This window comes from Delphinapterus leucas, unplaced genomic scaffold, assembly GCF_059928025.1.
Source record: "Delphinapterus leucas isolate spDelLeu-1000000601 "Yukka" unplaced genomic scaffold, BTC_Dleu_Yukka2 spDelLeu_asBTCV2_sq25, whole genome shotgun sequence".
Taxonomy (NCBI): domain Eukaryota; kingdom Metazoa; phylum Chordata; class Mammalia; order Artiodactyla; family Monodontidae; genus Delphinapterus; species Delphinapterus leucas.
In genome coordinates this window covers 17,732,042-17,757,863 of record NW_028322234.1, presented here as the reverse complement: position 1 = coordinate 17,757,863, position 25,822 = coordinate 17,732,042, and the positions used below count along the sequence as shown (strand labels likewise).

Genomic DNA, 25,822 nt, shown 5'->3' with positions numbered 1-25,822 from the left:
GGGCTCTAGAATGCAGGCTCAGTTGTGGCGCCCGGGCTTAGTTGCTCCGCGGCATGTGGGATCTTACCAGACCAGGGCTCGAACCTGTGTCCCCTGCATTGGCAGGCGGATTCTTAACTACTGCACCACTTGGGAAGTCCCTGGAAGATTAACTCTTAAAACGTCTCTCAGTGTATCTTTTACCACATGTGTGAAGTTTGGGGAGGTTCCTCTATGTAAACAGAGTCCTCTCTTTGTGCCGAGATGGGGCTTCCGCATCGGTTTTAGCGGGAGCACAGGCGAGTGATGTCAGAGGCTAGGGCAGATGTGCACTTCCTGTGGCTGCTTTTCCTGCTCCCCTGAGGGGTGGAGCTCTGGTGGAAGCTTCTCTCCGCTTTGGGGAGGGGCCCAGAGGAGTCACCCCTGGCTGTAGTAGGGGAGACACCCCAATGGAAGCAGAGGTTCTGGGGTTCCACCCTGGGCGGCCCCCACTCTATGCCTTTGGGCGGTCGGAGCCCGTCTGGCTGCACCATTTCCTCGGCCCTTGGGTTCTCCCATAGGGAAGCCATGGGTGGCACTGGCTCTGCCCTATTGCACTCCTGGAGCGAGGGGCGGACCCAAGACAGCCCTCCCCTTAGAGCCGTCCTGGCTCTTGCTCGGTGACAGAGCGTGGAGCTGGCTGCTTCTTGTGAGTCCTCGTCCAAGCCCGTCTCCAGACCCAGAGCAGGACTGGCGGGCGCAGCTGGGACCCAGTGAGGCGCAGTGGGCGCCTGCCTCTAACCCTCTCCCTCCCTTTCCAGGACCTGAGCAGCCCCAGCCAGTACGACACTGGCGTTGCGCTGACTGGCCTGTCCTGTTTTGTTACCCCAGATCTTGCCAGAGACTTAGCCAACGACATCATGACACTGGTGAGTCTGGGAGCATGACCGCCCCCCTTGGCTTTTGCTCCCTGACGTGCCTGGAAAACCGAGGTTGTAATGTCACGTTGAGGGCACTTGGGTGGACGGAAACGGCCTGGGTCCCCAGGATGAGCTGGGACACCGAGTCACCGTCTCCTTTTCCATCACCTGGTGGGGCCCAGCATTCACACCTCACCTCCTCTGAAATGGTCCTGCTGGGGAGGGGCGGGGTCTGGCTGGGGACGATGGCCTGTCGTGAGCGCATGACCCATCAGCTGTGTTCTGAGGCATGGGTGGTGATGGCAGTGGTCTTGGCAGGCAGCGTGGTCAGGTGGTTCTCTGGTGAGGGAACTTTTTATTTTCACCTGAGCAAATCTGTTGTCTGGGGCCCAGTCCATCCAAAAGGCAGAAACCCCAGCCAGCCTTGATCTCCAAGGTGGGCAAGAACTTTGTTCTGAAATGTGGACGTGCTCTTGGAAATCACAATCCTCGACTCCAATAAAAATTAATTTAAAAAATAAAAACAAAATTGGAATTGACCCTAAAACAAACAAACAAACAAAAAAAAAACGGAAAGAAATCACAGCCCTCAGAGGGTTGCCTGCACGCCAGATTCTCCATGATTGGGAGGCTTCCACCCTCCGGCCACGATAAAGCAGCGTGGAAGGGTGGCATATTCCTCCCAGGAGGGTTCTGTCCGTACGTGGCCCGTTCTCTGTGCAGATGGTCAGGTCTTGGCTCGCGGTCTAGAGGGCTTTGGGTACACGCAACTTCTAGATCCCAGGCCAGCATAGCACGGCCCGGGCTGCATCCAGTCACCGCCTGCTATAAATGGTTTGTCCACACACGGCCCCGCCCCTTCGTCCACACAGTGGGCTTCCCAGCAGCAAGGGCAGAGTCAGATGGAGACTCTGGCCTGCGAAGCCAACAGTGTTGATCTTCAGGCCCTCTTCGGGAAGTGTGAGGAGCTCTCTAGGTGAAAGCGGTCACGAGTCCACAGGGGGGCGGTAGTGAGCTATCACAATGAGTCTCGGTGCCAGGTCATGGGGGCAGGGGTGGCTTTCTTAGGGCCAGGCTGCCTGGGGCTCTGACAGGTGAGGAGTGTGCCCACCTGCAGACGAGAGGCCCACCTGCAGACCAGAGGCCCTCCTGGCCGGAGCATGGTCCTGAAGAAGGACAGGAGCTCCAGGGGTGCAGTGCAGAGGTGTGGAGGGGGCTGAGGCCCGGGCGAGGGGCACTGCTCTGGGGACAGGTCTTGGTGGCCCTAAGAGTCCGAGGCCAGTGTTGACAGGTGGAGGCTCTCTCCAGCGTGACCTTCCATTTGGGGCCCCCCTCCCTCATTCTGTCCCTCAGTGCGCCCCAGTGAGTCCAGGAGGCCGGTCTCAGCCTCCAGAGGGCCAGCTGGGGTCATGGACTCAGGGAGGCAGGTTTTGATTCCGTCCAAGACACTGTTGTGTAATCCCTGGGCTGGAGGGGGGTGCAGTGGAGTAATAAACCTGCAGGCCGGTCTCAGAGGCCAGAAGCCAGATGAGCTGGAGAGAGGGTTATCCTCCAGGTGATGGAGGCGAGACGCGGGCAGGTGTGGGAGGGGAGGGGAGGCGAGTGGGGGGGAGCAGGGGGTGCGGGAAGGACCGGGGAGGGGTGGGCGCAGTGGTGTCAGCAGGGAGACTTGACACCCTCTGCCCCTGCAGATGTCGCACACCAAGCCGTACATCCGGAAGAAGGCTGTGCTGATCATGTACAAGGTGTTCCTGAAGTACCCTGAGTCTCTGCGCCCTGCCTTTCCCCGCCTGAAGGAGAAGCTGGAGGACCCCGATCCTGGTTTGTTGACTTGAGTTAAGAAGGGGCCCGTGTGGGGCCGTGATGCTCCACCAGCGTCTGTGAAGGCTTGGAGGAGGGGGGTACTAGGTCCCAGGACCCCGTCCTAGCCCTCCCCCATAGGGCACCTTCTTACTTTCTGGCAGCACGAGATGCCAGGTTCGCTTTCTACTTTCCCGCCAGTCCTGGAATCCGCCGTTTCTCCAAACAGCTCTAGTTTTGTTAGCTGGTGTGGGATTTAGAAACCAAGACCACTGGGTGTGCTTATTTCTGCCAGCTGTCATTGCCTCCAGGCCGTAGCAGACACCACACTCGCTCACTGGGGAGGCCTCTCTGTCCGCATGTTCACAGTCTCGTGTTTATTCTGCTGCCTTGATCGGCAGTCCCACACCACAGGGTTCACTTCTGCCTCCGCCTGTCCTTTTCTGTAACTCCTTCCGGAGAGACCCCGGGCCATGCCAGATGTAAAACAGCTTCTCCAAATCTTTGCTTGTCTCGGGAGAATCTGCTGTGCATCGCAGAGGATCACGGGGTGTGGAGCGTCGTGGTTAGGGTCAGGAGCCGAGGGGCAGGCGAGGCAGGCTGGGGGCATGAGCGGGGGCAGCCCCGGGGGGGAGGCGGACAGAGCACCTGGAGTGACTTTGATCCTGCTGGGGACACACCCCGAGGGTCCGGCCTGCTCTGGAGGGCGCCCCCTTGCTGATGGCATCCCTCGCTTCACAGGGGTCCAGTCGGCGGCAGTCAACGTCATCTGTGAGCTGGCCAGACGTAACCCCAAGAACTACCTTTCCCTCGCTCCGCTCTTCTTCAAGCTCATGACCTCCTCCACCAACAACTGGGTCCTCATTAAGATTATCAAACTGGCAAGTGTCGCCCCTGGGGTGTCCTGGGCACAGCAGCCAGCAGAGCCCCGGGCTGCCGTCCCACCCCTGCTTCGGGTGACCACTGGCCTCTCTTGTCCCCTAGTTTGGTGCTCTGACCCCCTTGGAGCCAAGGTTGGGTAAGAAGCTGATTGAGCCTCTCACCAACCTGATCCACAGGTAGGGCTTGGGGCGGGCGTGGGAGGGGTGCCCCAAGGAGGGGCGGGTGGAGGGGCACCCAGGCCTGAGGGCCTGCCGCCGCCAGGAGCCGCGTCTCTGGGTTCTCCCTTCCTCAGTTTGCAGACAGCACATTCAAGACAGGAGGGAGAGGGAATTCCTTGGCGGTCCAGTGGTTAGGACTCCGAGTTCTCACTGCCGAGGTCCCGGGTTCAATCCCTGGTTGGGGAACTAAAGTCTCACAAGCCGTGCAGCCCGCCAGAAGTAGACAGACAGACAGATAGATAGGCAGGCAATGGGGATATATTTTAAAAATAAAAAAAGGATGGAGAAAGCTATCCCAGCCAGTCTCTGGTTCACAAGTAGACCTCAGCAGTCTAATTGAAGAGCCCTAGGTGAGTGTGTCACCGCCCAGTTCTGGAATGTTCTAGGAGCTTCTACACGACTTCAGGTGCCTTCAGGTGGTTGAATTGTGGGGGCCAAGCTTCAGGTGCCAGGAAATTCTGCTCCTGGGGTCCCCTGGGAAGTGGCCAAGGGCTTGGGACGTTGCTGATTTTAAACAAATCACCAGTCTCCGGGTTTATAGTAGCTTGTGGTTTTCAGAGCATTTACGAGAAGCCATCAGTCCTGTGACCGTTCACGTGGACTGCCTCTGGTAGCCCGTGCTGTTGGGTTTGGGGGATTTGGGCCTGAGAACATCACTGTGAGAATTTCAGAGTGGAGTGGACGTGCCTGGTGCCCACCCTGGTCGTCCTGGGCTGTGCTCACTGTGGCCCTGGACGCCCCCGAGGGATGACATGGGGCACGACTCCGTGTTCTTCCTGCCTGCGCGTGGCCAGGCCTACTCCCTGTCCCAGTGGAGCCGGCCGGCAGGGTCTGGGCTGGAGGAGAGAGGCCTTTGGGGAACTTGGCTTCTCTTCATGGGAGTCGCAGAATCAGAAGGTTATTCGTGCGTGGGCTGCAGTGGCGGGAGCATTTCAGTTCGCTTTTGAGGGCTAGAAGGGGTGCTTCTGTCCCTTGGAGCAATCTGATGGCCTCACTGCCCAGGGTGGGGTGTCACCGGCATGGCCTTCAGACCCGAGGCTTCCTGGGCTCCGCATTTCCTCGGAGGTGGTGCCCCCAGGGGTCTCGGTGGGGTGAGCGGGAGGCAGGCGGCCCTGTCTTCCCGGCTCCTATGTTTCCTTCTCTAGCACGTCTGCCATGTCCCTTCTGTACGAGTGTGTCAACACCGTCATCGCAGGTGAGCACCGGGGTGACCTCTTCTGGAGCAGGGAGCTGTCGCTGGCAGGGGAGCTGGTCCCCGGGCCTCACCAGAACCTTGTTCCCGGCTGGGAAGCTGTTTGGCCCGGCCCATCTGCAGCCCCTTTGGAAGTGTCAGCTCGGACACGGTTGCAGCCAGAGCCATTGCCAACCTCGGGCTCCAGTGATAAACACTGCACCCTGGCATCTGCCACACCCACCAGCAAGACCGCTTTTCATGAGCATTTTAAAGCGAATCTCAGGCCGCGTCCGCTGTGGCGTCTTTAGCATAGGACCTACAACCAGGAGAGTTCTCGAGAGGGAATCGGCACGTGCTCCCCAAAGGGTCTCGTGGAGTCCGTTAGTTACAGTCAGACCGCCTGGTGACTTGTCCCTGCAGCCCAGTTTCCTGTAGATAGGCAGAGGGAGTTGGTGGCCCAAGGGTTCAGCTTCTTGCTGCCTGCCTGTCCCTGCCCTAAACTGTCGGATGCTCCTCACAGCCCATGGGCAGCCTTAAGTTCAGTGAAGCCCAGGAAACTGGCCCGGGGTCTACGCTCATGACTGCTGTGTGGGCTGTGAGTGTCGCTGAGGGTCAGCGACAGTGAAAGGGAGAGGAAGGGCGAGTGTGGGACTTGGGAGCAGGGCAGGCTGGCCAGAGAGTGGTCCCTGAGTCTGGAAAGGTCCATGGGGAGGACCAAGGTGTGGCAGGATCGCAGATGGCCCTGGTTATGGGCAGAGGGAGTGGGGATGCAGACGGGAGGTAGGCCTGGTCCATCGTGCGTCGCGGGGCCAGCGGGTCTCAGCTGAGGGCTGGCCCACAGACCTGCCCTGGACAAGGACCCCTGGTGCCCGGGGCCTGTGGTCTGCTCTCTTGGTCGCAGAGACCCAGCCTGAGGTTCTCACTGGGGCTGGTCACGCGGGGCCCTCACCCCAGTCATCTGTTTCAGTGCTCATCTCGCTGTCGTCTGGCATGCCCAACCATAGTGCCAGCATCCAGGTATGTCATGGGACCAGGGACTCCTCTCCTAGGCCCCAGGGACTCTGCCATTGGTTTAGAAGATGTGACGAGTGGCATCTCCCCTCTTTACAGCTCTGTGTTCAGAAACTGAGGATATTAATAGAAGACTCCGATCAGAACTGTGAGTTGCTCCCTCAGGCCCTGTGCCCTAGACCTCCGCAGGGCTCGTCCCCGCCCGAGAGGAGAGTGGGCCTGGCATGGCTGGCAGATTCCTCCCCGGGTACAGCCTCCTCGTCTGCACGGCGGGCTCCTTCCAGCCGGCATCTCAGGGTGTCGCTCAGTCGTGTCCACTGGAAAGGTCTTTAAGCTCTGGGCCCTGTGCCCACATCCACGGGGAGCTGGGACCCAGTTGCAGGGAGGAGCCGGGGAGGCCGGCGGAAGCACAGTTGAGACATAAAGGGCGAGCTCAGCCCCGGGAGGAGCAGGCTGGGCGTGGAGGAAAGTCCCCACGGGCATGCTGCAGGCACCCCCGGCGGTTAATCAGATGGGGTGGTGCGTGGGGCTCCTGACGAGCGAGGGGGAGCTGCTGTACGTCTTGCTCGTGTGCCAACTCGTGCACTTCCTTCAGCCGACATGTGCTGTCGAGGGTTCTAGCCAGTCACACGCCCCTGCTGCCAGGACCACGGTGGAGAGGGCTTCTGAGGGCCTGGTCATGTGGGCTGCTCAGTTTTTGTTTTTCGTTTTTTTTTGTTTTTTTTGTCTGTGCCTTGTGGCTGCTGGGATCCTAGTACCCCAACCAGACCAGGGATTGATCCTGGGCCCTTACAGTGGAAGTGCGGAATCCCAACCACTGGACAGCCAGGGAATTAATTCCCTGGCTGCTCATTTTGAATCCAGGTCTGTTTGTTTTGAAAGGAGTTGCCGAACTTTTCCTGGAAAGGGCCAGATAGTAATTCTTGTCAGCTTTGCAGGCTGTGTGGTCTCTGCCACTGTAGCGTAGAAGCCTGCTGGCGGGTGTAGACCACAGGCCTGTCGTGTGCCAGTAACGCTGCCCTAGAGACGGGCTGCGACCCAATCTAGATGACGGTGAGGTGGGCAGTGAGGTGGGCCTGGTGCCTGTGAGACGTGGGCCGACGGAGTCCAGGTGGTTTGGGGTGGGGCTGCAGGCCCGGCCTCGCTTTCAGAACTTCGTCCACGTCTGAGAGCGCTGTGCTGTCTCTGCAGTGAAGTACCTGGGGCTCCTGGCCATGTCCAAGATCCTGAGGACACACCCCAAGTCCGTGCAGGCGCACAAGGATCTTGTCCTGCAGTGCCTGGACGACAAGGACGAGTCCATCCGGCTGCGGGCCCTCGACCTCCTGTACGGCATGGTACGTGCCCACCCTGCCACCTGGCCGCCCCGCCGGCCCACCCGGCCCCTCCCTCACCAGCCGCCCCCCCTCCAGGTGTCCAAGAAGAACCTGATGGAGATCGTCAAGAAGCTGATGACCCACGTGGACAAGGCCGAGGGCACGACCTACCGCGACGAGCTGCTCACCAAGATCATTGACATCTGCAGCCAGTCCAACTACCAGCACATCACCAACTTCGAGTGGTGCGGCCCGCAGCCCAGCGTGCAAGCGGGTGGGCGGGCAGGCGGGGGCGCTGCCCTCACGGGCTCTGTCCCGCAGGTACATCAGCATCCTGGTGGAGCTGACCCGACTGGAGGGCACCCGCCACGGCCACCTCATCGCCGCCCAGATGCTGGATGTGGCCATCCGCGTGAAGGCCATCCGCCGGTTTGCCGTGTCACAGATGTCCACGCTGCTTGACAGCGCCCACCTGGTGGCCAGCAGCACCCAGCGCAGTGGCATCTGCGAGGTGCTCTACGCGGCCGCCTGGATCTGTGGGGAGTTCTCCGAGTGAGTGGGGGCCAGGGGCCTCCTGCTCCCCAGGGGAAGCGGGTGTGCCTGCCAGACCCCAGTCCCGGCAGCCGCCCTGCCCACCCGCCCACCTCCTCTCTCCCGCCCTCATTGGGCAACAGCTGCTCTCGCAGCAAACGTCTCCCGTCATGGGGAGCGGTGAGAGGTCCACCAGCCGCTAGCCCAGCCTTCCTCCCCTCCTCACTGCTGCAGCCACAGGTCGTCCGTTGCCAAATCCAGGCTGTTGATAGCTTTCCTCTCCTTTTTCTCGACTGCTTTGTGCGGCTGCGCTGTGACTGTCATGCCATTGCTGTGGTTTCTCCCTTCACATCCCCTCCCTCAGCACCTGGCATCGGGTAGAGGCCTGCAGGGCTGGCGCCAGCCCTGGCACACAGACCCGCTGGGGTGGCTGTTCACCAGCCCTCCCTGTCCTCAGGCACCTACAGGAGCCCCAGCAGACCCTGGAGGCTATGCTGCGGCCCAAAGTCACCACCCTGCCGGGTCACATCCAAGCCGTGTATGTGCAGAACGTGGTCAAGCTGTATGCAGCCATCCTGCAGCAGAAAGAGCAGGCCGCGGATGCGCAGGCGGCCCAGGAGGTCACGCAGCTCCTAGTGGAGCGGCTGCCCCAGTTTGTGCAGAGCGCGGACCTGGAAGCCCAGGAGCGGGTGAGCCCCGCACGTCAGCATGTCCTCAGGGGGTCGGGTCAGCTCTGGGAGAGCAGCTTGGGCAGGTGTTCTTTTCCTGGCTCCCCCGCGCTCGGCCTGGGGGGGTGGGCAGATCTGGAGCCACCGTGCTGGGGAGGCCCTGGGTCGGGGGGTGGGAGACTGTGAGCGAACGGGAGATAGTGTGAGGGTATGTGGTCAGCCCGAGAGGGAAGCCTCAGAGGTGACCGCGGTCCTGGAGGGCGCTGGCCGGGAGGGTGGAGGAGAGCTGGTCGGAGGAGAGTTTGGCATGGCATCTGGGCATCGGTGGCCTAGGAGCCCGCCTCTTGGCTCTGTGGTGACGTGGGGCTCTCAGCTACCGAGACCCCGCACCTGCGCTCAGCGGGCCCCGGCGGCCTCTGCGGTCATGGGCGGGTGTGTGACGTGCGCCTGTCTGCTGGCTGAAGGTCAGCTGCACTCTTGGGGGCCGTGTGAAGGTGCCCTGGTGGCTGGCGCCACTGCTTGCTGGGGCGGTTGCCTTGTGGGGCGGTGCTCAATCCACCCCCAACCCCTTGTCTCGTCTGGGAGCCCTTTTGTGTCCTCGTGAAGGAGACAGCAGCTGGGCTGGCCTCCTGGCTGGCCCGGTCAGCGGTTCCTCGCGGTGTGTTCTGCAAGTCCTCAGCAGGGGTCTGGCTGGGCGTCTGCATGGTTTGAGCAGTGCCCTGCGGGGGCTGAGTGGCCTTCACGGCCAGGCCTCCGTAACTCCTTCCTGACTCATCCACGGCCCCCCCAGGCATCCTGCATCTTGCAGCTGGTCAAACACGTCCAGAAGCTTCAGGCCAGGGATGTGCCAGTGGCAGAAGAAGTGAGTGCCCTCTTTGCTGGGGAGCTGAACCCGGTGGCTCCCAAGGCACAGAAGAAGGTTCCGGTCCCCGAAGGGTGAGCTGTGCGGTCCGTCAGAGGACACAGACGCGGGGTGGCATGAGGGCCCGTGGGAGCAGAACCACAGCCCGGACCTGCTGTCCAGAGGGGCGAGGTGGAGGGGTCTGGGAGGAAGGTCCCCTGAGGCCCCAGTCGCCTGTGGGCGGGACAGACCCTTCTCACACAGACCGTAGGCACGGCACTCACTAGTTCTCCTGGGGCCCTGCTGTCCCCACCCCTGGGAAGCAGGTTGGCTGGTAGTTGTCGCCCACAAACCTTGCGGGCAGCGTGAGAACGGGGGAGGCGGGCTGCCCAGGCTCTAGGGTCCCTGGTCTGCCTTGCCCACTGTGACCTTGGGCCACTGCCCAGCCTTCATATCCTTGTCTCCAAGGGGACGGCAGCGCCCAGGGCCAGGCATGCAGGCTGGAGCCACCGTGTGATCTCACTGTGTCCTGCAGCCTGGACCTGGACGCCTGGATCAATGAGCCGCTCTCGGACAGTGAGTCTGAGGATGAGAAGCCCAAGGCCATCTTCCACGACGAGGAGCCACGGCACGCCAAGCAGCGGCCGCCCGAGGCGGACGAGCAGGAACTGGCCCGGGTGAGGCGGGGCGGGCCGGGGCCGTGCACGGTCAGGTCTGGGCTTGGGTCCACTGTCCGGTGGGCAGCGCTGGGCCCACCTTCGACTTTGGGTGGGGGTTCTCGTTGAGACCAGGAGTGGCCTCTTGAGCCAGGAGCTCCCTAGGGAGACCGTGGGGCCCAAGCATGCTCAGGCCCTGGGGTGCCCGGCATGCTGCGCCTGCCTGCTGCCTGCGCTCATGGGTGCGGGGCCTCAGGGTGTCGTGCAGAATGGAGAAGCAAGGCGTGCTGCGTCCCCCGCTCCCCCGCCGGCCTTCCTCGCCCGGCCTGCCCCCCACCTGAGGCCCTACCCCAGAGCACGCGGTCTCTCCGACCCCTGCCTGTGCAGCTCCTGGGTTGTCCCTCCTGCCGCCTGCCTGTCTCCTACCTGCTCTTTCCCACCGCCGGCCTCTGTCTCCTGGTGGTCAAAGGCCAACAGTGAAAGTGGCGAGGGGTCCCGGCCCCCCCTGGGTCTGGCGCGTGGAGGTGGCCCCCATCTGGGAGCATGCGAGGGTGAGGGCTCCGCCTACCCGCTGACGTGTGCGCTGCATCCTGTCCCCTCAGCGCCGCGAGGCCCGGAAGCAGGAGCAGGCCAACAACCCATTCTACATCAAGAGTTCCCCGTCCCCCCAAAAGGTGAGGCCGGCCTGCTCGTCCTTGAGACACGCTCCCACGGGGCCCATCCGCTCTCTGTCCACGGCCTGTGCGGGGCTGTCAGCAGGTCCACGGGCAGGACCGTGAGGGGCTCCTGACACCAACAGCTGGGGAGTGAGTCCTGCATGGGCGAGGTCAGGCTCCTTTGCCTTGGTGGGAGGGGAGGGGGCGCAAGGGGACCTGGGGTCCTGCCTGGAGCCACCTCCTTCATCTGTACCCTCCACACTGCAGATCCGTCATCCGTGTTGGGCTCCCCTGGGGACATGTGGCTCCATGGGGCGGGTGCTGTGTGGTTTCCCTGATCCTGGGATTTCTGGGTCACCCCTCTGAGGGGCTGCAGACTGTCCCCCGCTGGCACCTGTGTGTCGGGCTTGCTGATTCCAGCCGTCCTGGGGGCGGGAAGCACTATGTCACCATGGTTCCAAGCCTGCACTGTTTTTCCGACTTGGAAAGAAAAAAGATTCAGGCGCAAAAAATGGAGGTCTTGCGCCCCATCCTGTACTTGTCCCCACTGGCACCCCACCCCCATCTTTGTGACCCCTTGCTCTGGGGCGTCGGTGCATCACGCTGGGCCCACCGCCCTGCCCATTAACGGGGCCTCAGTGTCTCCTCTCCAGCGGTACCAGGACGCGCCAGGTGTGGACCACATTCCCGTGGTGCAGATTGACCTCTCGGTGCCCTTGAAGGTGCCAGGCAAGTGTGTGCCCGGTGGCACGGGTGACGGGGATCTCAGGCCAGGTGCAGGCACCGCCTCAGGCCTGCGCTCCAGCCCTGCCCTGCACCCCGTGCTGCACCCTCGTCCCAGCAGGCACGGGTGCACGCCACGGCCCCCAGGTTCAGCCCCACACCCCTCGCCGCCCGGGGGCCCCCGTCTGTGTCTCGGTAGCCAGAGGGCATTGCCCAGCATCCCCTTCCCCCAGGCATGGGTCTCGGGGCTGTGGGTGAACCAGGTGGCAGCAGGGTGCTGGCCGGGTGGGACGTGTCCACAGCCCTGGGCTGAGTGCCGCATGTGCGCCTGTCGGCAGGGATGCCCATGTCAGACCAGTACGTGAAGCTGGAGGAAGAACGGCGGCACCAGCAGAGGCTGGAGAAGGACAAGAGGAAGAGGAAGAAGAGGGAGCGGGAGAGGCGGGGTGCCCGGCGCCACACCTCACTGCACACGGAGAGCGACGAGGACATCACCCCCGCCCAGCGTGTGGACATCGTCACCGAGGAGATGCCCGAGGTCAGCCGCGGGCTTGCGTGTCGGGCGGGCGCCCTTCCCCGAGGTGGGCTCCACCCTGGCGTGGGCCTGCCCATTGCTGCTGCCTCCATGGCACGGGGCAGCCTCAGCCAGCTGTGCCCTGTGTACTGTGAGCAGGCGGCTCCTGCACTCCTGCCCCATTACCTGTGTTGAGTTTGCTGCCCGCGCTGAGCGCCAGGCCCCAGATCAGACTCCCTCATAGGTGTGGACCTGGTGGCCCGTTTCTGAGAAGGGAGATGGGGGCCCTGTGGACCCGTAAAGGCTCGACGGGGTCAGGGGCCGGATGGGTTGATCTGGATGGATGCAGGGCTCCTCTTCCCCCTCAGAACGCCCTGCCCAGCGACGAGGACGACAAAGACCCCAACGATCCCTACAGGGCCCTGGACATCGACTTGGACAAGTGAGTGCTGGGACTGAGACCTGGGCAGCTGCCCCGTGGGGCTGGACGCGGCCTGGGCTCCCCATGGCCTGGTTCCTCCCTCTGTTCTCTGTTCATTGCACAGAGGGGGAGCGGCCTTGTCACGGGCCACGCCTCCTGTGACCACCCCCAGGCCCCTAGCCGACAGTGAGAAGCTGCCCGTCCAGAAACACAGAGATGCTGAGACTTCCAAGTCCCCGGAGAGACAGGACGTCACTGTCGTGGAAAAGAAGAGCAAGAAGCCTAAGAGGAAGGAGAAGAAGCAGAAGGAGAAAGAGCGAGAGAAGAAGAAGAAGAAAGAGGCGGAGAAGGTGAGAGGCCAGGCAGTGTGTCACGTTGGGCGGGGCGGGGCGGGGCGGGGCGGGCCCGGGTTGCCAGCCGTCCGTCTTCCATTACGTGTGTGTCACACGTGTGGAGGGGGGCTCCTACACAACCGTCATGCACAGCTCGTGGGCCTTGCCGCAGAGCAGCGTGATTCCGCCTGGCCACGTGGTCCTGGCGGGCGCTAGTTTCTGTGGTGGTAGCGCTGGACATGCCCCCAGCTCCCTGCACACTCGGGTCCTGCGGGGCCGCAGTGGCCTGTGCCTGGCGGAGCCACTGTGCCCTCTCGGGGCTGCTGCTCTGGCCAAAGGCACATGTTCCTGTGGTTTCAGGGTGTGGACTTAGACTTCTGGCTGTCCACCACGCCGCCTGCTGCCACCCCAGCCCCGGTAAGAGCCTGCTAGTGACCCGTGCTGGCCCCGAGTGCCCCTCGGTGGACACCTGTGCTTTTCGGCCTTGGAGACGTCAGGGTGCCACCTCGGTTCCCTGCCCCGGCGGTGGAGGAGGTGGGGGACCCTCAGGCAGAAGCCTGGTCTGGGCCAGCTCGGTTCTGTGCCCAAGGTCTCGCCCAGGCAGTGGCTGCGTGGCTGGCCCTCGGCGCAGGGCCCGGGCCCCCAGAGCCAGGCAGCACTCCTGAGCGACCGCTTTGTGTTAGTGGCTGGGGCCTGCTGGCTCTGGGGTCTCCAGCCGTGACCCCGGTCAGTGCCAGCCGGCCACAGGCCAGGCCTCTTTTCCCCTCTGCTGGCCACCAACGCTTACTGGGGGCCACACGTCTGTCTGCGTGCTGACGACACGCCTGGCGTGTGGAGGGAGGTTTGTCACTGCGGGGTGTCCCGGACCAGGGCAGGTCAGGGCTGAGGGCGCAGGCCACCCCATCCTGGGCGCCAGCTGCCACCCGGCTCCCTGCAGGAGGAGCCCGGCGTGAACGCCGCGGTCACTGCCCCTAAGGAGGAGCCCAGGGGAGAGGAGCAGGACGCCGGCAAGGACGCGGAGCAGGACCTTGAGGAGGTGTGGGGCGCGCTGTGCAGGAGCCGGGCTGGGGGAGGTGCTAGCCCGCCACCAGGTCCCACCGAGCGGGCCGCTGCGGCCTCCTGTCGCTGTGCTTACTGGGTTCTGCTTCCACACGGCTCCGTGGGCTGTGACTCGCACAGGAGCATGGGCTTGACCTGAGCCCTGTTCTGTCTCAGAAGCCTTCCGAGCAGAAGAAGAAGAAACACAAGAAGGACAAGGGGGAGCGCTCCAAAGACAAGAAGAGACCCAAGAAGAGGGCGCCTCCGAGGGAAGGGGACCCCGAGCCTGTGCAGAACGGCGCGCTCCGTGAGGAGCCCCTCCCGGTGAGGGTGCTTCCCGAGCACGTTGGGAGCGGGCTGTGGGCGTTGCACCCTCCCTGTGGTCCTCCCGGCCCTGCCAGTGTCAGGAGCCCCGGGGTGTAGACTCATGTTGTCCAGGACCCGCGGGGGTCCCTAGTGTTTCCTGCTGGCAGCACCTGGCAGCTCCCTACGTCAGCCCCAGGTCCTCACCGCCTAAAGCTGAAACGTTTCTCTTTTGTTCCAGCCCATGTCTAGCTACTCTCTCCTGGCTGAAAATTCTTACATCAAAATGGTGAGCCACGTGGGGCTTACGGGTGGTGGGGCTGGGCGGGCTCAGGGCTCTTGTTTCTGGATGTGTAGGGCGTGCAGCGGAGCCGGGCGGCCGGCGAGGCCTGTTTACTGTGGGTCGGGAACAGCTGACAGTCGCGGACAGAGCTGGAACTCGGGTGCTTGTGCGAGGGCTCAGGACGTTCCCTTCTTTGCACGTTCGTGCGCTGGGAGAGCGGGTGGTGCCCACACTCTCCCAGGCCCTCATCTAGGCCCACGGGGGTCCCTGGTGGGCTCCCCTGCCCCGCCGACCCCGGGCCTTGCTCTGCAGACGTACGACGTGCAGGGCAGCCTGCAGAAGGACAGCCAGGTCACGGTGTCCATGGTCCTGGAGAACCAGAGCAGCAGCTTCCTCAAGAACATGGAGCTCAACGTGCTGGACTCACTGAACGCCCGACTGGCCCGGCCAGAGGGCTCCTCGGTCCACGACGGTGTCCCCGTGCCTTTCCAGCTGCCCCCTGGTGAGTGGTGCCCGGGAGCCCCCGGACCCTGTCGTCTGGTGCCCCCTCAGGGCTGAGCCTGGCTTCCCTGACCAAGGCAGGCAGCACTGAGGACAGACCCAGGCCAGGCTTGCGTCCCTGCCACCTGCCCAGGTGGCTGCATCCCCATCTGCCACCCCAGGCCGTGCCCCGTGCTGCTTCTCAGGTCCGTTTCTCACCTCTCCAGGCATCTCCAATGAAGCCCAGTTTGTGTTCACCATTCAGAGCATCGTCACGGCGCAGAAGCTCAAAGGGACCCTGTCTTTCATCGCCAAGGTACCTGATGGGGGAGGGGGTGCACCCTGAGGGTCAGCTGCGTGCCCCGCCCCCACCCACCCTGCGCCCCTGCTCCTGCAGAATGACGAAGGTTCCACCCATGAGAAGCTGGACTTCAAGCTGCACTTCACCTGCACCTCGTACTTGGTCACCACGCCATGCTACAGGTGAGCCACCCTCCCGCCCACTCCTGGCTCCCCACTTCTGTGCCGTGGGAAGCTCTCCATGCGGTCACATTGGCAGCGTCCTCTGACCCAAGACGAGGATGTGCACGGAGTGTTGGGTGACCGGCTTGTGGTTGGCGCAGAACGCCCAGCACGTCTGCCGGGCCAGCCAGCTCGGGCGCCTGACTCTCAGCACAGGCCTGGCGGCCCTAACGCTGGACGTCCGAGCCCAGAGTGCAGGCAGGGCTAGCCCTTCTGAGGCCCCTCTCCGTGGCCATCTCCCCGTGTCCTCACATGCTCGTCCATCCCTGCACGTCTGTATCCTCATTTTCTGTTCCCACAGGGACCCTGGTCACGTTAGATTAGGGCCCTGTCTCCAAGTGCAGTCGTGTCCTAGGGACACAGTTCAGCTCTTGACTTCCTACCCATAAAGGACGCGCCCCACCCCCTGGGCTGGGGTCTCTGCCTGCCCTGCTGCAGGGGAGCCCCTTGTTGTCCCCCGCCCCATTCTGTGTCCTTCCCACAGTGACGCGTTTGCCAAGTTGTTGGAGTCCGGGGACCTGAGCATGAGCTCAGTCAAGGTTGATGGCATTAGTATGTCCTTCCAGAACCTTCTGGCAAAGATCTGTTTTCACCACCATTTTTCCGGTAAGACTGGACGTGCCAACAGATGGCTCGGCCCTCTTCCCGTACCTGTGACTGTCCCCTGCCGCCAGGGGCTGGCCCGGCCTCACCCCCAGGCCCTCTGTTGCAGTTGTGGAGCGGGTGGACTCCTGCGCCTCCATGTACAGCCGTTCCATCCAGGGCCACCACGTCTGCCTCCTGGTGAAGAAGGTGAGCCCCATGGGAGGGCCCCAGCCAGGCCTGTCCACCCCTCGCCGCTGTGCCTCCTTGAGCCTGTGTTTGTGACGAGTGTCGGCCTTTCCTTTTCTCCATCTGGCCTTGGCATCAGGGCACTAGTGCATTCCCTCCTCTCGCATTTCCCGGAAGAGATTGCGTGTAGTCAGTATTCCTTCTTGCACATTATGTAGAATTCATCAAGGAAGTCGTTTGGGTCTGGGGGTTTCTTTTTTGAAAAGTTTTTATCTACGAGTTCAGTTTCTTTCTTTGATAGTTGTAAGACTTCTTGCTTTCTCTGTTTCTTATTGGGTGATTTTTGGTAGTTCGTTGTTTTCAAAGAATAGGTCTGTTTCATCCAAGTTACGGAGCTGATGGTGTGTCAAGTCATCCAGTTCTCTTCATGTCCTTTTAGTGTCTGAGGGCTCAGTGGTGATTATTTTTCATTCCTGATGTTGGTAATTGGTGTCTTCTCTCATTTTTCTTGGTTTCTTGGTTATCCTGGCCCTCTTCCCTCTCTGTCCTGGCCAGAAGTCTTACTTATCCATTTTGTTGATCTTTTGAAAGATCAATTTGATAACCAATCTTTTTAAAAAGTTAGGGACTTCCCTGGCAGTGCAGTGGTTAGGACTCCGTGCTTCCACTGCTGGGGGCCCAGGTTTGATCCCTGGTGTGGTTCGGCCAAAAAAAAAAAAAAAAAGTTAATGTTTCTTTAAACAATAAATTGTATTGAGTTCTGCTGCATATCTCCTTACTTCTGCCTGCCTTGGGTTTATTTTGCTCATTTGTGGTTTCTTAAGGTGAAAACTTAGACCAAGACCTGTCTCTTCTTTTTTTTTTAATATTTGTTTGTTTGTTCGTTTATTTACTTATTTTTGACTCGAGCCAGGTCTTTAGTTGCCACACGCGGACTTCTTCGTTGTGGCATGTGGACTCTTAGTTGCGGCATGTAAATCTTTAGTTGCGGCATGCGGGATCTAGTTCCCCAACCGGGGATCGAACCCGGGCCCCCTGCATTGGGAACTGCACCCCCAGGGAAGTCCGAGACCTGTCTCTTCTAATAAAGTTTTTAGTGTTATAAATTTTCCTCTAAGTACTGTTTTGGATGAACTGCACACATTTTTATGATTCATTTTAATTTCTATACAGTTCAAAATACTTTCTATCACTCCTTCCTCTCTGACCCTTGGATTACTTAGAAGTATGTTAATTTCCAAGCATTTAGAAAGTTTCCTGTTGCTTTTTGGTTACTGATTTCTAGTTTGACTTTTCAGGCCTTTGAAATGTGCTGAGGCTTGTGCTCTGGCCCAGGATGTGGTCATTCTGGGTGGATATTCCATAGGTGCCTGGAAGCATGTTATACCTGTCACCTAGATCCTGCTGGTTGATGGCGTTTTCCTTTCCTTCTGGATCCTTGCAGATTGCAGATTTTCTTCTGGGCCTTGGTGAGTGAGCAAGGAGTATGAGGCCAGTGGTGGTCAGTTGGTCTGCTCCCCCAGTTCGTCAGGCTTTACTCCATGTGTGGGAGCCCTGTTGTTGGCTGTGTGGACCGTTAGAATTGTGGGATCTTGGCAAGGGACCCTCTCATCAGTGGGTGTGCTCCTCTCTGTCCTGGGCTGTGTTCTTTTCTCTGAAGGCTACCTTGTCTGGTATCAGTACAGGCACTCCTGCTCTCATTTGATGGGTGCTTACGTGGTATGTCTTTTGCTACGAACCTGCCTTTATCCTGTTTGGATAAGAATTCCTTGTGCATGCTGTAGAGTTTGGGTCACGTGTCCTTATTCATCCTGTCAATCTCTGTCTTTCACTTGTCGTGTTTAGACCATTTGTGCTTAAAGTATTACTGATTCATTTGGGTTCGTCCCACATTTTGTTTTTTCCCTGTGTTTTTCGTTCCTCTTCTTCCTATTCCCACTTTCTGTGGCGTATGTGAGCATTACAGTATCCCGTGTTTATATGTTGGCTGTGTTGTTGACGGTCTCCGTGTATCTGCTTGGGGGGCTCGAGGGATTACATTACACACTTGGTGTGCACAGTCTACTTGGAACTCAGGCGGAATGTAAAAAGCTCACACCCTCTCGGTCCCTTCACCCTCCCTTTTCATGGGCAGTTGTCTTAGGTTTTGCCTTTGCAGACGTTGAAGACGCCTTACGCCACGTTACAGCTTTACAGATTTCAGAGAACTCGGGGTGTAGGTGGGGGTGGGAGGGGGTGAGATAGCCTCTTGTGCTCGCCCACGTGTCTGTCATTTCTGTCGCTTTCATTCCTCACGTTCCACCCTTCTGGCTCATTTCCCTCTGTCTGAAGAACAGCTTTTTAGATCAGGTCTATTGGATGTGTATTCTCTTAGTTTTCCTTCATCTGATTATTCTTTATTTCAGTATTCCTCAAGGCTATTTTTGCTGGGTATGAAGTTCTGGCTTTGTTGGTCTTTTCACTCAGTACCTCAAAAATAGGCCATTTCCCCCTTTTTTAAAAGAAAAAAAAAGGAAATATTTACTTATTTGACTGCGCCAGGTCTTAGTTGCAGCATGAGGGATCTTTGGTTGCGGCATGCGGGATCTAGTTCCCTGACCAGGGATCGAACCCGGGCCCCCTGCATCAGGAGCACAGAGTCTTAGCCACTGGACCACCAGGGAAGGCCCTAGGCCATTTCCTTTTCGTGTCTGTGGTTTCTGACAAGGAACATTTTACTTTTACTGGGGAATGCATCGTTTTCCTCTGGCTATTTTAGGTTTTTCTTTGTCTTCAGTTTTCAGCAGTTTGTGATGTGTCTGGGCATTGACTTCCTTGGGTTTATGTTAACTGTGTGGAGTCTGCCGAACTTGCTGAATCTGTGCGTTTATGTCTTTTGCACAACTTGGAAGTTTTCAGCTATGATTTAAATACCTCTTCAGCACTGCATTCTTTGTCCCCTCCTTCCGGGACCCCTGTGATGTGAATCTCAGACCTTTTGTTACTCTGCCCACCCCACTCCACCTCCGACTCCTTTCCGCTCTCTGTTCAGCTTGGATTATTTCCATTAATCTCTTGTCTGGGTCATTGACTCTTCTGTCATGTCCATTCTGCTGTTGAGCCCATCCAGTGAGCTTTTCATCTTGGCTGTTGTATTCAGGTCTAGAAGTTTCACTGGGTTGATCTTGACTCTTCCATTCCTTTGCTGAGATGTTGTGTTTTCTTGTGTGCTTCGGGAGTGTACGTGGTTGGTGATGGGAGGTTCTCGTAGTAGTTACTTCAAAGCCTGTTAGGTGATTCCAACATCCACCTCTTCTCGGTGGGCGTTTGGTGATTGTCTTTCCCACGTGAGCTGAGATTTCTCCGGTCTTGCGGTGCCAAGTGATTTTGGACTGTATCCTGGACACTTCGAATAGGAGGAGACCCTGGGCCTGGGCCTTCCTTACACCCTGTGGAGAGCGTTGACACACAGGTTCCAGCTGCAGGACGTCTGGTCCCACGCCCTCCGGTTTTCACAGCCTTCCTCTCTGCACAGCTGCCTCCTGTGTGCCCGTGGGGCCGGGCTGGGTGGGGCTGTGTGTCCTCTGCAGGGCTGGCATTGCTGCCTCTGCTGCGCTCTGCCAGAGCGTCCATCCTGGGCTCCTGGGAGACAGCAGGGCGCGGTGCACCTGCTCCTTCTTGCCTGGAGCCCCTCCTTTTGATTGTGAAAGCACCCGGGCATAGGAGAGCATTTGTAAAAGTTGGAGGTACTTGGGAGTCGCAGGGTGGCGTCTCAAGGCGCTGGCCGTTATTTCCCCGTTGCAGGGTGAGAAGTCGGTGTCGGTGGACGGGAAGTGCAGCGATTCAACGCTGCTGAGCAACGTGCTGGAGGAGATGAAGGAAACGCTGGGCAAATGCTGAGCGCGCCGCCCGCCATGGGGAGGGCTCGCGGGGAGGGCGGCCAAGTGCCGGGTTTCTCCTCTGTCGCAAGGACTGGGTGCAGCCGGGAGATAACCCAGTCCACCGTCATCCACTGTGTAGACACTGAGGTTTATGTTGCGTTGATTTATCCTGTCATCTTTTTTACTTTGCCCTCACTGCTCTCTCTGGCGAGAAGCCCCCTTCCACTCCCCAGGCCAGCAGGGACTTCTGTAGCCGGAGCGGACTGTGCACGTGGCCACAGGAGCTGCCCGAGGGTGAGGGTGACCGCCATCCAGGCCGGTTCCTGGTGGGGACCAGACGGGGTGGCGCGTCCCGCTTCTGTCAAGCCATCCAAGTCCCATGAGTCCCCAGATGCCCTGCCCACTGGCAGCTGGGGGGTGAAGAACAGGCTAGCTACTCAGGCGACATTCCTGTTCATCCCTGACGCCAAGGGTCACGTCCTCCCCACAGGACACATGGTGGGAGAGGGTCGTGCAGGCTCTTGTCCATCACATCCTGTTCATCCCACCACCGTGTTCGTGTGTCCGCCGAGCGGGGGGTGCCCAGCGGGGATCCCGGACCTCACTGGGTTCCGTGCCCAGTCAGGTGTTGGGGTGAGTGGTGGAGAGCTGCGACTCTGGCCCCTCTGCTCATCACTGGACTCTCTGCAGGTCTGTGCCTGCACGTGCGGAAGGGCCTAGTCCTGGGCTCCGCAGCCCTGATGGCGAAGCACGTGTGTCCAGGGGCGGCTGGGCCCCTGAAATGCACCTCAGGGGCAGGGAGGGGGGACCCCAGCCCACCCCCGTGAGACGGAACTTTCCTCAGAAATGACAGTCCTCGATGACGTTTTAACTTTTCCTTTTGATGAAAACTGTCACTTTAGCATGTAGAGTAACCTATTACAGAATCCTGTGCAGTGATTCCAGAATCTCGAAATGTATGATGTGTTATATAAGAATTTATTTGCTATCGACATTCCCGTATAAAGGAGAGACATATCACACTGCTGTAATGATTCTGTGTCAAGATGATCCAATAAACTTGCAAAACAGACGTTCACCTGTTGGGTCTCTGGCCCATGACAGTGTATGCCCCCCAGCCAGGGGATTCTGACCCACTGTGCGGGTCAGCACACAGCCCCTGAAATGTTCGTGGTCCGAGGGGGGCTGCAGGGCACCCTCATGGAGGTTGCAGTGTGTGGGGGGAGTCCTTGCCCTCCTGCCATGCACCCCCTCGGCCCCTCGGGAGGGGACGTGGTCCTCATGTCATCCAGGACCCTGGGGTCTGGTGGTAACGAGGAGCCACCTGACACCACCACCCCCCACGGGATTCTGAGGCGTCCACCGATCTCCCTCCCTTTACTAGGGAACCCCATTCGTAAGTGGTGTGCGGGGTGAGCAGAAACATTACTAAAATAAAGTTTAAGTTAGGTAAACGCTTGTACACACACGCGCACACACACCCTCATTTCTAATCTTCGAAGTGCCTAGTGAGAAAAGGGCAGGGTTAGGAGTCCAGACACACGTGTACAGACCCCAGGGCCCCAGGAATCAGCAGGAACAGATGCTGGAAGGAAGGCCCTGTTGCTGTTTTGCGGGTTTTTTTGTTTCGTTTTGTTTTTTCTTTTTTTTAATTTTATATTTTATTTTTGGCTGTGTTGGGTCTTTGTTGCTGGGTGCAGGTTTTCTCTAGTTGCGGTGCGCAGGCTTCTCATTGCAGTGGCTTCTCGTTGTGGAGCACAGGCTCTAGGCGCGTGGGCTTCAGTAGTTGTGGCACGCAGGCTCAGTAGTTGTGGTTTGCGGGCTCTAGAGCACAGGCTCAGTAGTTGTGGCACACAGGCTTAGTTGCTCCGTGGCATGTGGGATCTTCCCGGACCAGGGCTCGAACCCGTGTCCCCTGCATTGGCAGGCGGATTCTTAACCGCTGTGCCACCGGGGAAATCCCCTGCTGCTGTTTTAATTCTCAAGGTTTCATATGGCTTCACTGATGCCATGTGTACAGAGGCCTGTGTCAGCAGAGCCCAAATCAACTCCAACCTGAATCCAAAACGTGGGCAGGTGTGGAGCCCCGCACGGAAGCCCCCTCCGGCAGCGGGTGGGGAGAGAGGCCTCAGGTGGCCCCCGGGTGGTCATTGGCCTGGCCCGCCCTGCTCCAGCTCGTGGACCCCGCACAGGTCCCGGGGCGTTGGAGCATGCCTTTGGAGTTTCCCGCTCACCGTTCCCCTGATCTCAACATTCCTGGGCAGGCAGAGGCCAGTGTTCTGTCAGTGAACCCTTGGAAGGAAGGCGCCACGCCAGGCAGGGGACCCCTTAGCTGGGGGAAGGGATCGGCGGCTGACCAGGCTGGGAAGGGCCAGCCCAGGAGCCAGACAACTGCTGGGCTCACCACGGCATCCGCAGGCACAGAGGCACCTCCCGTCTGCTGGATGGATGTTGAGCCCTGGGTCACAGTTTGGGTCTGTCCCCTCATGAGCCATGTTGGGTGTTTTCTCGAAACTAAGAAGCCAAGTGGTGGGCACAGCAGTTCCCGTGCCTGGGCTGAAATGCAGCCGATGTGGTAGGAGCCCCAAGATACACCGATGCTGGCCCTGGCTTTCACCAAACAGCCTCCTTTCGTGTCATCAAAAGAACCAGTTGCCCTGAAGGCTGATTGCCATGCGCGCCTGGGAAGCCCCGCAGCCCTGCCCTGTAGGCCAAGGTCGCACCTCGCCTGGGGCCCCAGCCCGGAGCCCCAACAAGGACCACTTCGGGATGAGAAATGTCAGGGATATTTAATCATTCCTTCAAACAGCTGTGATCCTGCCGCTATATACAAACCCATCTACCTCCCTTCCCGTCCTCCCAGCCCCAGCCCGGCCCAGCCCGGGCTCTGAGGCGGGTGGAGCACCCAGGCAGCAGCAGGCCTGCTCCACAGCGCCAGGCCGAGGCGGTCCAGCGGAGGCCCCGCACCGTGGCGGGGGCGGGTCTGGCTGGCCTGGCCGCCCTCAGTGCTGCATCAGGCACTCGGAGGCGTTTTCCAGAGTCAGGTTGGCCAGGTGCGGGGGCTCCAGACACCTGAAGCTTGGTGATATCAAGCTGCAAGGAGACGTGGGTACCCCAGTCCTTCTTCCCCTCCCACACCTTGCTCTCCCTGGTGGGGTTTTGCTGGAGGCCTGGGCCTCTCGTCCCAGCTGGGCATGTGACAGGGCTGCAGACAGACCCTCAAGCTGAACTCGGAGGCCTTGCCTGTTCTCACATCCCTAGGACAGCAGTGGGGTCACGCCCTACACTCCCACGACTAGGGCTGCAAAGGCAGCAATGGGGGGGGTGGCATGGGGTTCTGATCTCTGGCTTAGGCAAAACTTCTGCCCCTGGAGTCCACCCATGTCCCTGCGGCCTCCCCCCACTGGGTCACTCAAAAGGCTGGAGTGGTTCTGTGTGTCCAGGCGAGGGGCAGGAGGAGCTCATGTTTATTCATGGAGTGATGGCATGGGCGGGGTTGCAGAGGTGATGTCCACACGTCCCAGGTGCAGAGAAGGAGCCCTGCCCGGCTGCGCCCACCCCATCCAACACCCCTGCCCTCCCCTACTGACCGGGACAACCCCACGCCACACACCCCCGCTCCAGGAGGACGGGCCTGGCGGGGGGGAGCCTTACCTTGTGTTGGTGTTCTGTCTGAAAGACACAACGGGGCCCCAGTTAGCTGTGAGCTTTGGGGCTGAGGCTGTGCCTGTGGCCCTGAGGTGCCTCCACTGGGGCACGCCTCCACCAGGGGGCGCCCTCCCCAGCTCCGACCACAGCCTGCCACCAGCCTGGGGCAGGGGTAGGACCAGACTCTGGGGACCCCTTAACCGGGATGTGCCCCCTCGTGCCAGCCGAGCTCAGAGACCCTGGGAGGTAGAGGCTGGGCCCCCCACACCGGGGGCAGGTGCTGCCTTCTGTGGCTGCCCCGGCGCATACTCACCCACGAGGACGCACACGCACACTGCCTTTGGGGAGCGGGAACTACTTACTTGCTCCAGTTATTTCTACAACGACAGCAGGACTTTAGTCAGGGCCAAGCGGCCTTGATCGGGGTCTCCTCCCCGAGCCAAGCTGCCCTGACTCACATGTGCTGGAGGAGGCCCTGCACTGCTGCCTCCCACTCTGCTGACGACCTGCGGGGACATGGGGTGTGGAGGGGGCGCGGCCCACATTCATGGGCCAGGTGGGGGGCTTCCATTCCCTGCCCGGGTGATGAGGGGACCCTCCAGGGAGAGCCTCGGACCCCAGGGGCAGGGGGCCGCCCGTGTCTGAGCCCTACTCGCAGCTGTAGCCAAAGCAGACGACGTGTGAGTTCGTGCAGTTGGTGCAGGAGATGGTCTCGTACTGGAAGATGCCTGTAACACACCAGAGGCGGCCGCACCCTACCCTCACCCTCAGCCTCTGGGGCCCCGAGCTGCCGCCACTGCCGCCACACCCCATAAGCCGGACAAAGGCTCACTCACCGCAGTGACGCTGACAGTCGATGCGGCCTGTGGGGGGAAGAGAGCACAGCCGGCGCCTTCTTAGCAGCCCTGTCCTGTCTCCCGCTGTCTCCCCCTCCCAGGCTGCCCAAGGCTCAGGGCCTGTCCGTTGGCCACTTAGGTGGGCCCCAGCTGGGATGGGGCAAAGCACGGGGGAGGGCAGCCGCAAGACTCTTGAGGCCTCCAGGGACCCGTTGGGGGGAGGTAGCAGGGATGGGTGGGATTTATCCTTCAAGGCCTCCTGTTGGTGCCCACTGGATGAAAAGGGCCCCCCTCAGGGTGTGGCCCTTCTCCCCCGTTTCTGCCCTTTCTGAGTTCTGACACCTGGCTGCACCAGGCCAGACGGCCTATTCACATTACTCCAGTCTCACCACGACCTGGCCGGGATCCCAGGCCTGGAAGGAGACTGAAATACTCGCGTGGCCCTGGGTCCTCAGGCCCTGGGCAGCAGCACCCTCCCTCCCCCACAGCCCTCGTTTGCTCACTTTCGATGATGGCTTTCTGGATGAGGTGCGCCTGCTCCCGGAAGATAGCTCGCAGCTCGTTGGGAAAATACCCTGATGGCGGGAAGGCAAGGGGTGGGGGGTCACGCACAGTTGGCGGGCGGACCTGAGGTGTCATGGGGCGGGTGGGCTCTGCCTCAGTTCCCCATGCGCGGCGGTCGCCCCCTTACCAGGGAAATACAGCTTCCCCTGGTACAGTTGATCCATCTTCTGGTACACGACGTTCGCCACTTGGTTCAGCTTCTCCCAGGCTGGGGACGTCAGGAGGAGGCGTGTGAGCGGGCCGGGGCCTGACTGGGCCGGGGGTGCTCCCGGGCGGGGCTCCGCACTCACTGATCTCCGCGGGGATGGCCAGGTGCAGCTCCTTCATTGTGTCCTGGCTCCAGTCAGTGAGCAGCGAGCCCGACACGGGGATGTCGCCCACCCACCAGGACTTGAGGTTCACGTGATGGCGGTAGAAGGAGAACTTCTCCGAGAAGTTGCCGTGGCAGTGCAAGCAGCCGCGGGCCAGCGCCGCTGTCAGGGCCAGGCACAGCAGCAGCGCCATGGCCAGCCCCCGCCCGCCGCCGGCCAACCGACGGCGCCTCCCGCGCCACGCCCCTCCGCCGCGCACCAACCAACGGTGTCTCCTGTCACGCCCCTATCCGGGCACCAACCAACGACGCCCTCTCGGGCCCGGGCCGCGCTCCCCCAACCCCGCCCCCGGCGTAGGCCCCGCCCCCGCAACGGACAACTGAGGGCGCCGGTTCCTTTTCCAGGCCCCGCCCACGAGCCGCCGCTCCCGGGGAGGCTCCACCTCTCTGTTGGCCCCGCCTGCGACCTCGCTCCACGCATGCGCCGTAGGCCGGCGCAAGCTCCTCCTTCCAGGCCGGCCTCTATTCAAGGCCCCGCCCCGCTCTACGAGCAAGCTCCACCCGCAGGCCTCCCCGGAAGCCGGGG

The 25,822-nt window shown here is 60.6% G+C and overlaps 2 protein-coding genes and 1 non-coding gene across 26 annotated transcripts in view; 1 reads left to right on the top strand and 2 right to left on the bottom strand.

Moving 5' to 3' along the window:
- Nucleotides 1-20,956, top strand: part of AP3D1 (adaptor related protein complex 3 subunit delta 1) — a 44,837-nt gene extending 23,881 nt beyond the window's left edge. For 3 of the 10 annotated variants that reach the window (XM_022557057.3, XM_089905717.1, XM_089905723.1), the window contains 28 exons: nucleotides 780-887; nucleotides 2,570-2,699; nucleotides 3,420-3,559; nucleotides 3,663-3,736; nucleotides 4,924-4,973; nucleotides 5,920-5,969; nucleotides 6,063-6,111; nucleotides 7,155-7,300; nucleotides 7,376-7,524; nucleotides 7,601-7,831; nucleotides 8,268-8,499; nucleotides 9,269-9,414; nucleotides 9,855-9,996; nucleotides 10,578-10,649; nucleotides 11,285-11,360; nucleotides 11,693-11,892; nucleotides 12,237-12,310; nucleotides 12,462-12,639; nucleotides 12,982-13,038; nucleotides 13,559-13,657; nucleotides 13,837-13,983; nucleotides 14,204-14,251; nucleotides 14,558-14,747; nucleotides 14,953-15,041; nucleotides 15,123-15,208; nucleotides 15,732-15,853; nucleotides 15,960-16,039; nucleotides 19,802-20,956. In XM_022557057.3, coding sequence (XP_022412765.1) covers nucleotides 780-887; nucleotides 2,570-2,699; nucleotides 3,420-3,559; nucleotides 3,663-3,736; nucleotides 4,924-4,973; nucleotides 5,920-5,969; nucleotides 6,063-6,111; nucleotides 7,155-7,300; nucleotides 7,376-7,524; nucleotides 7,601-7,831; nucleotides 8,268-8,499; nucleotides 9,269-9,414; nucleotides 9,855-9,996; nucleotides 10,578-10,649; nucleotides 11,285-11,360; nucleotides 11,693-11,892; nucleotides 12,237-12,310; nucleotides 12,462-12,639; nucleotides 12,982-13,038; nucleotides 13,559-13,657; nucleotides 13,837-13,983; nucleotides 14,204-14,251; nucleotides 14,558-14,747; nucleotides 14,953-15,041; nucleotides 15,123-15,208; nucleotides 15,732-15,853; nucleotides 15,960-16,039; nucleotides 19,802-19,897 — 3,261 coding nt within the window. In that variant the 3' untranslated portion in view covers nucleotides 19,898-20,956. The other 7 variants (XM_089905718.1, XM_022557059.3, XM_089905720.1 and 4 more) reach the window with 7 other exon arrangements.
- Nucleotides 18,609-18,681, bottom strand: TRNAR-CCU (transfer RNA arginine (anticodon CCU)). Its single transcript has one exon. It is a non-coding gene; the product is annotated as a tRNA-Arg (tRNA).
- IZUMO4 (IZUMO family member 4) lies at nucleotides 20,714-25,613 on the bottom strand. Of its 15 annotated transcripts, none has more exons than XM_022557536.3 (9): nucleotides 25,217-25,609; nucleotides 25,054-25,134; nucleotides 24,866-24,937; nucleotides 24,363-24,389; nucleotides 24,179-24,281; nucleotides 23,985-24,032; nucleotides 23,889-23,903; nucleotides 23,533-23,550; nucleotides 20,714-22,971 (listed from the first exon to the last, which is right to left on the bottom strand). In XM_022557536.3, exons 1-9 carry the CDS (start codon nucleotides 25,428-25,430, stop codon nucleotides 22,881-22,883), a joined length of 669 nt encoding a protein of 222 aa, XP_022413244.1. In that variant the 5' UTR covers nucleotides 25,431-25,609; the 3' UTR covers nucleotides 20,714-22,880. The 15 variants fall into 15 exon arrangements, 11 of the variants coding, with proteins under 11 accessions (XP_022413244.1, XP_022413247.1, XP_022413245.1 ...); XM_022557539.3 differs by having other exon boundaries at nucleotides 24,179-24,254; nucleotides 25,217-25,581; XR_016391533.1 differs by lacking the exon at nucleotides 23,985-24,032 and having other exon boundaries at nucleotides 22,901-22,971; nucleotides 23,840-23,903; nucleotides 25,217-25,613.
- Nucleotides 25,614-25,822: the final 209 nt, after the last annotated feature.

Excerpts from the sequence above, each read along its gene's own strand:
- IZUMO4 (XM_089905739.1), bottom strand. The coding sequence starts at position 25,430 with ATGGCGCTGCTGCTGTGCCTGGCCCTGACAGCGGCGCTGGCCCGCGGC. Across the intron at positions 24,390-24,865 it reads CCAGAAAGCCATCATCGAAA|GCCGCATCGACTGTCAGCGT; the intron begins GTGAGCAAACGA and ends TTCCCCCCACAG. Across the intron at positions 24,282-24,362 it reads CGACTGTCAGCGTCACTGCG|GGTGCGGCCGCCTCTGGTGT; the intron begins GTGAGTGAGCCT and ends GGGTGAGGGTAG.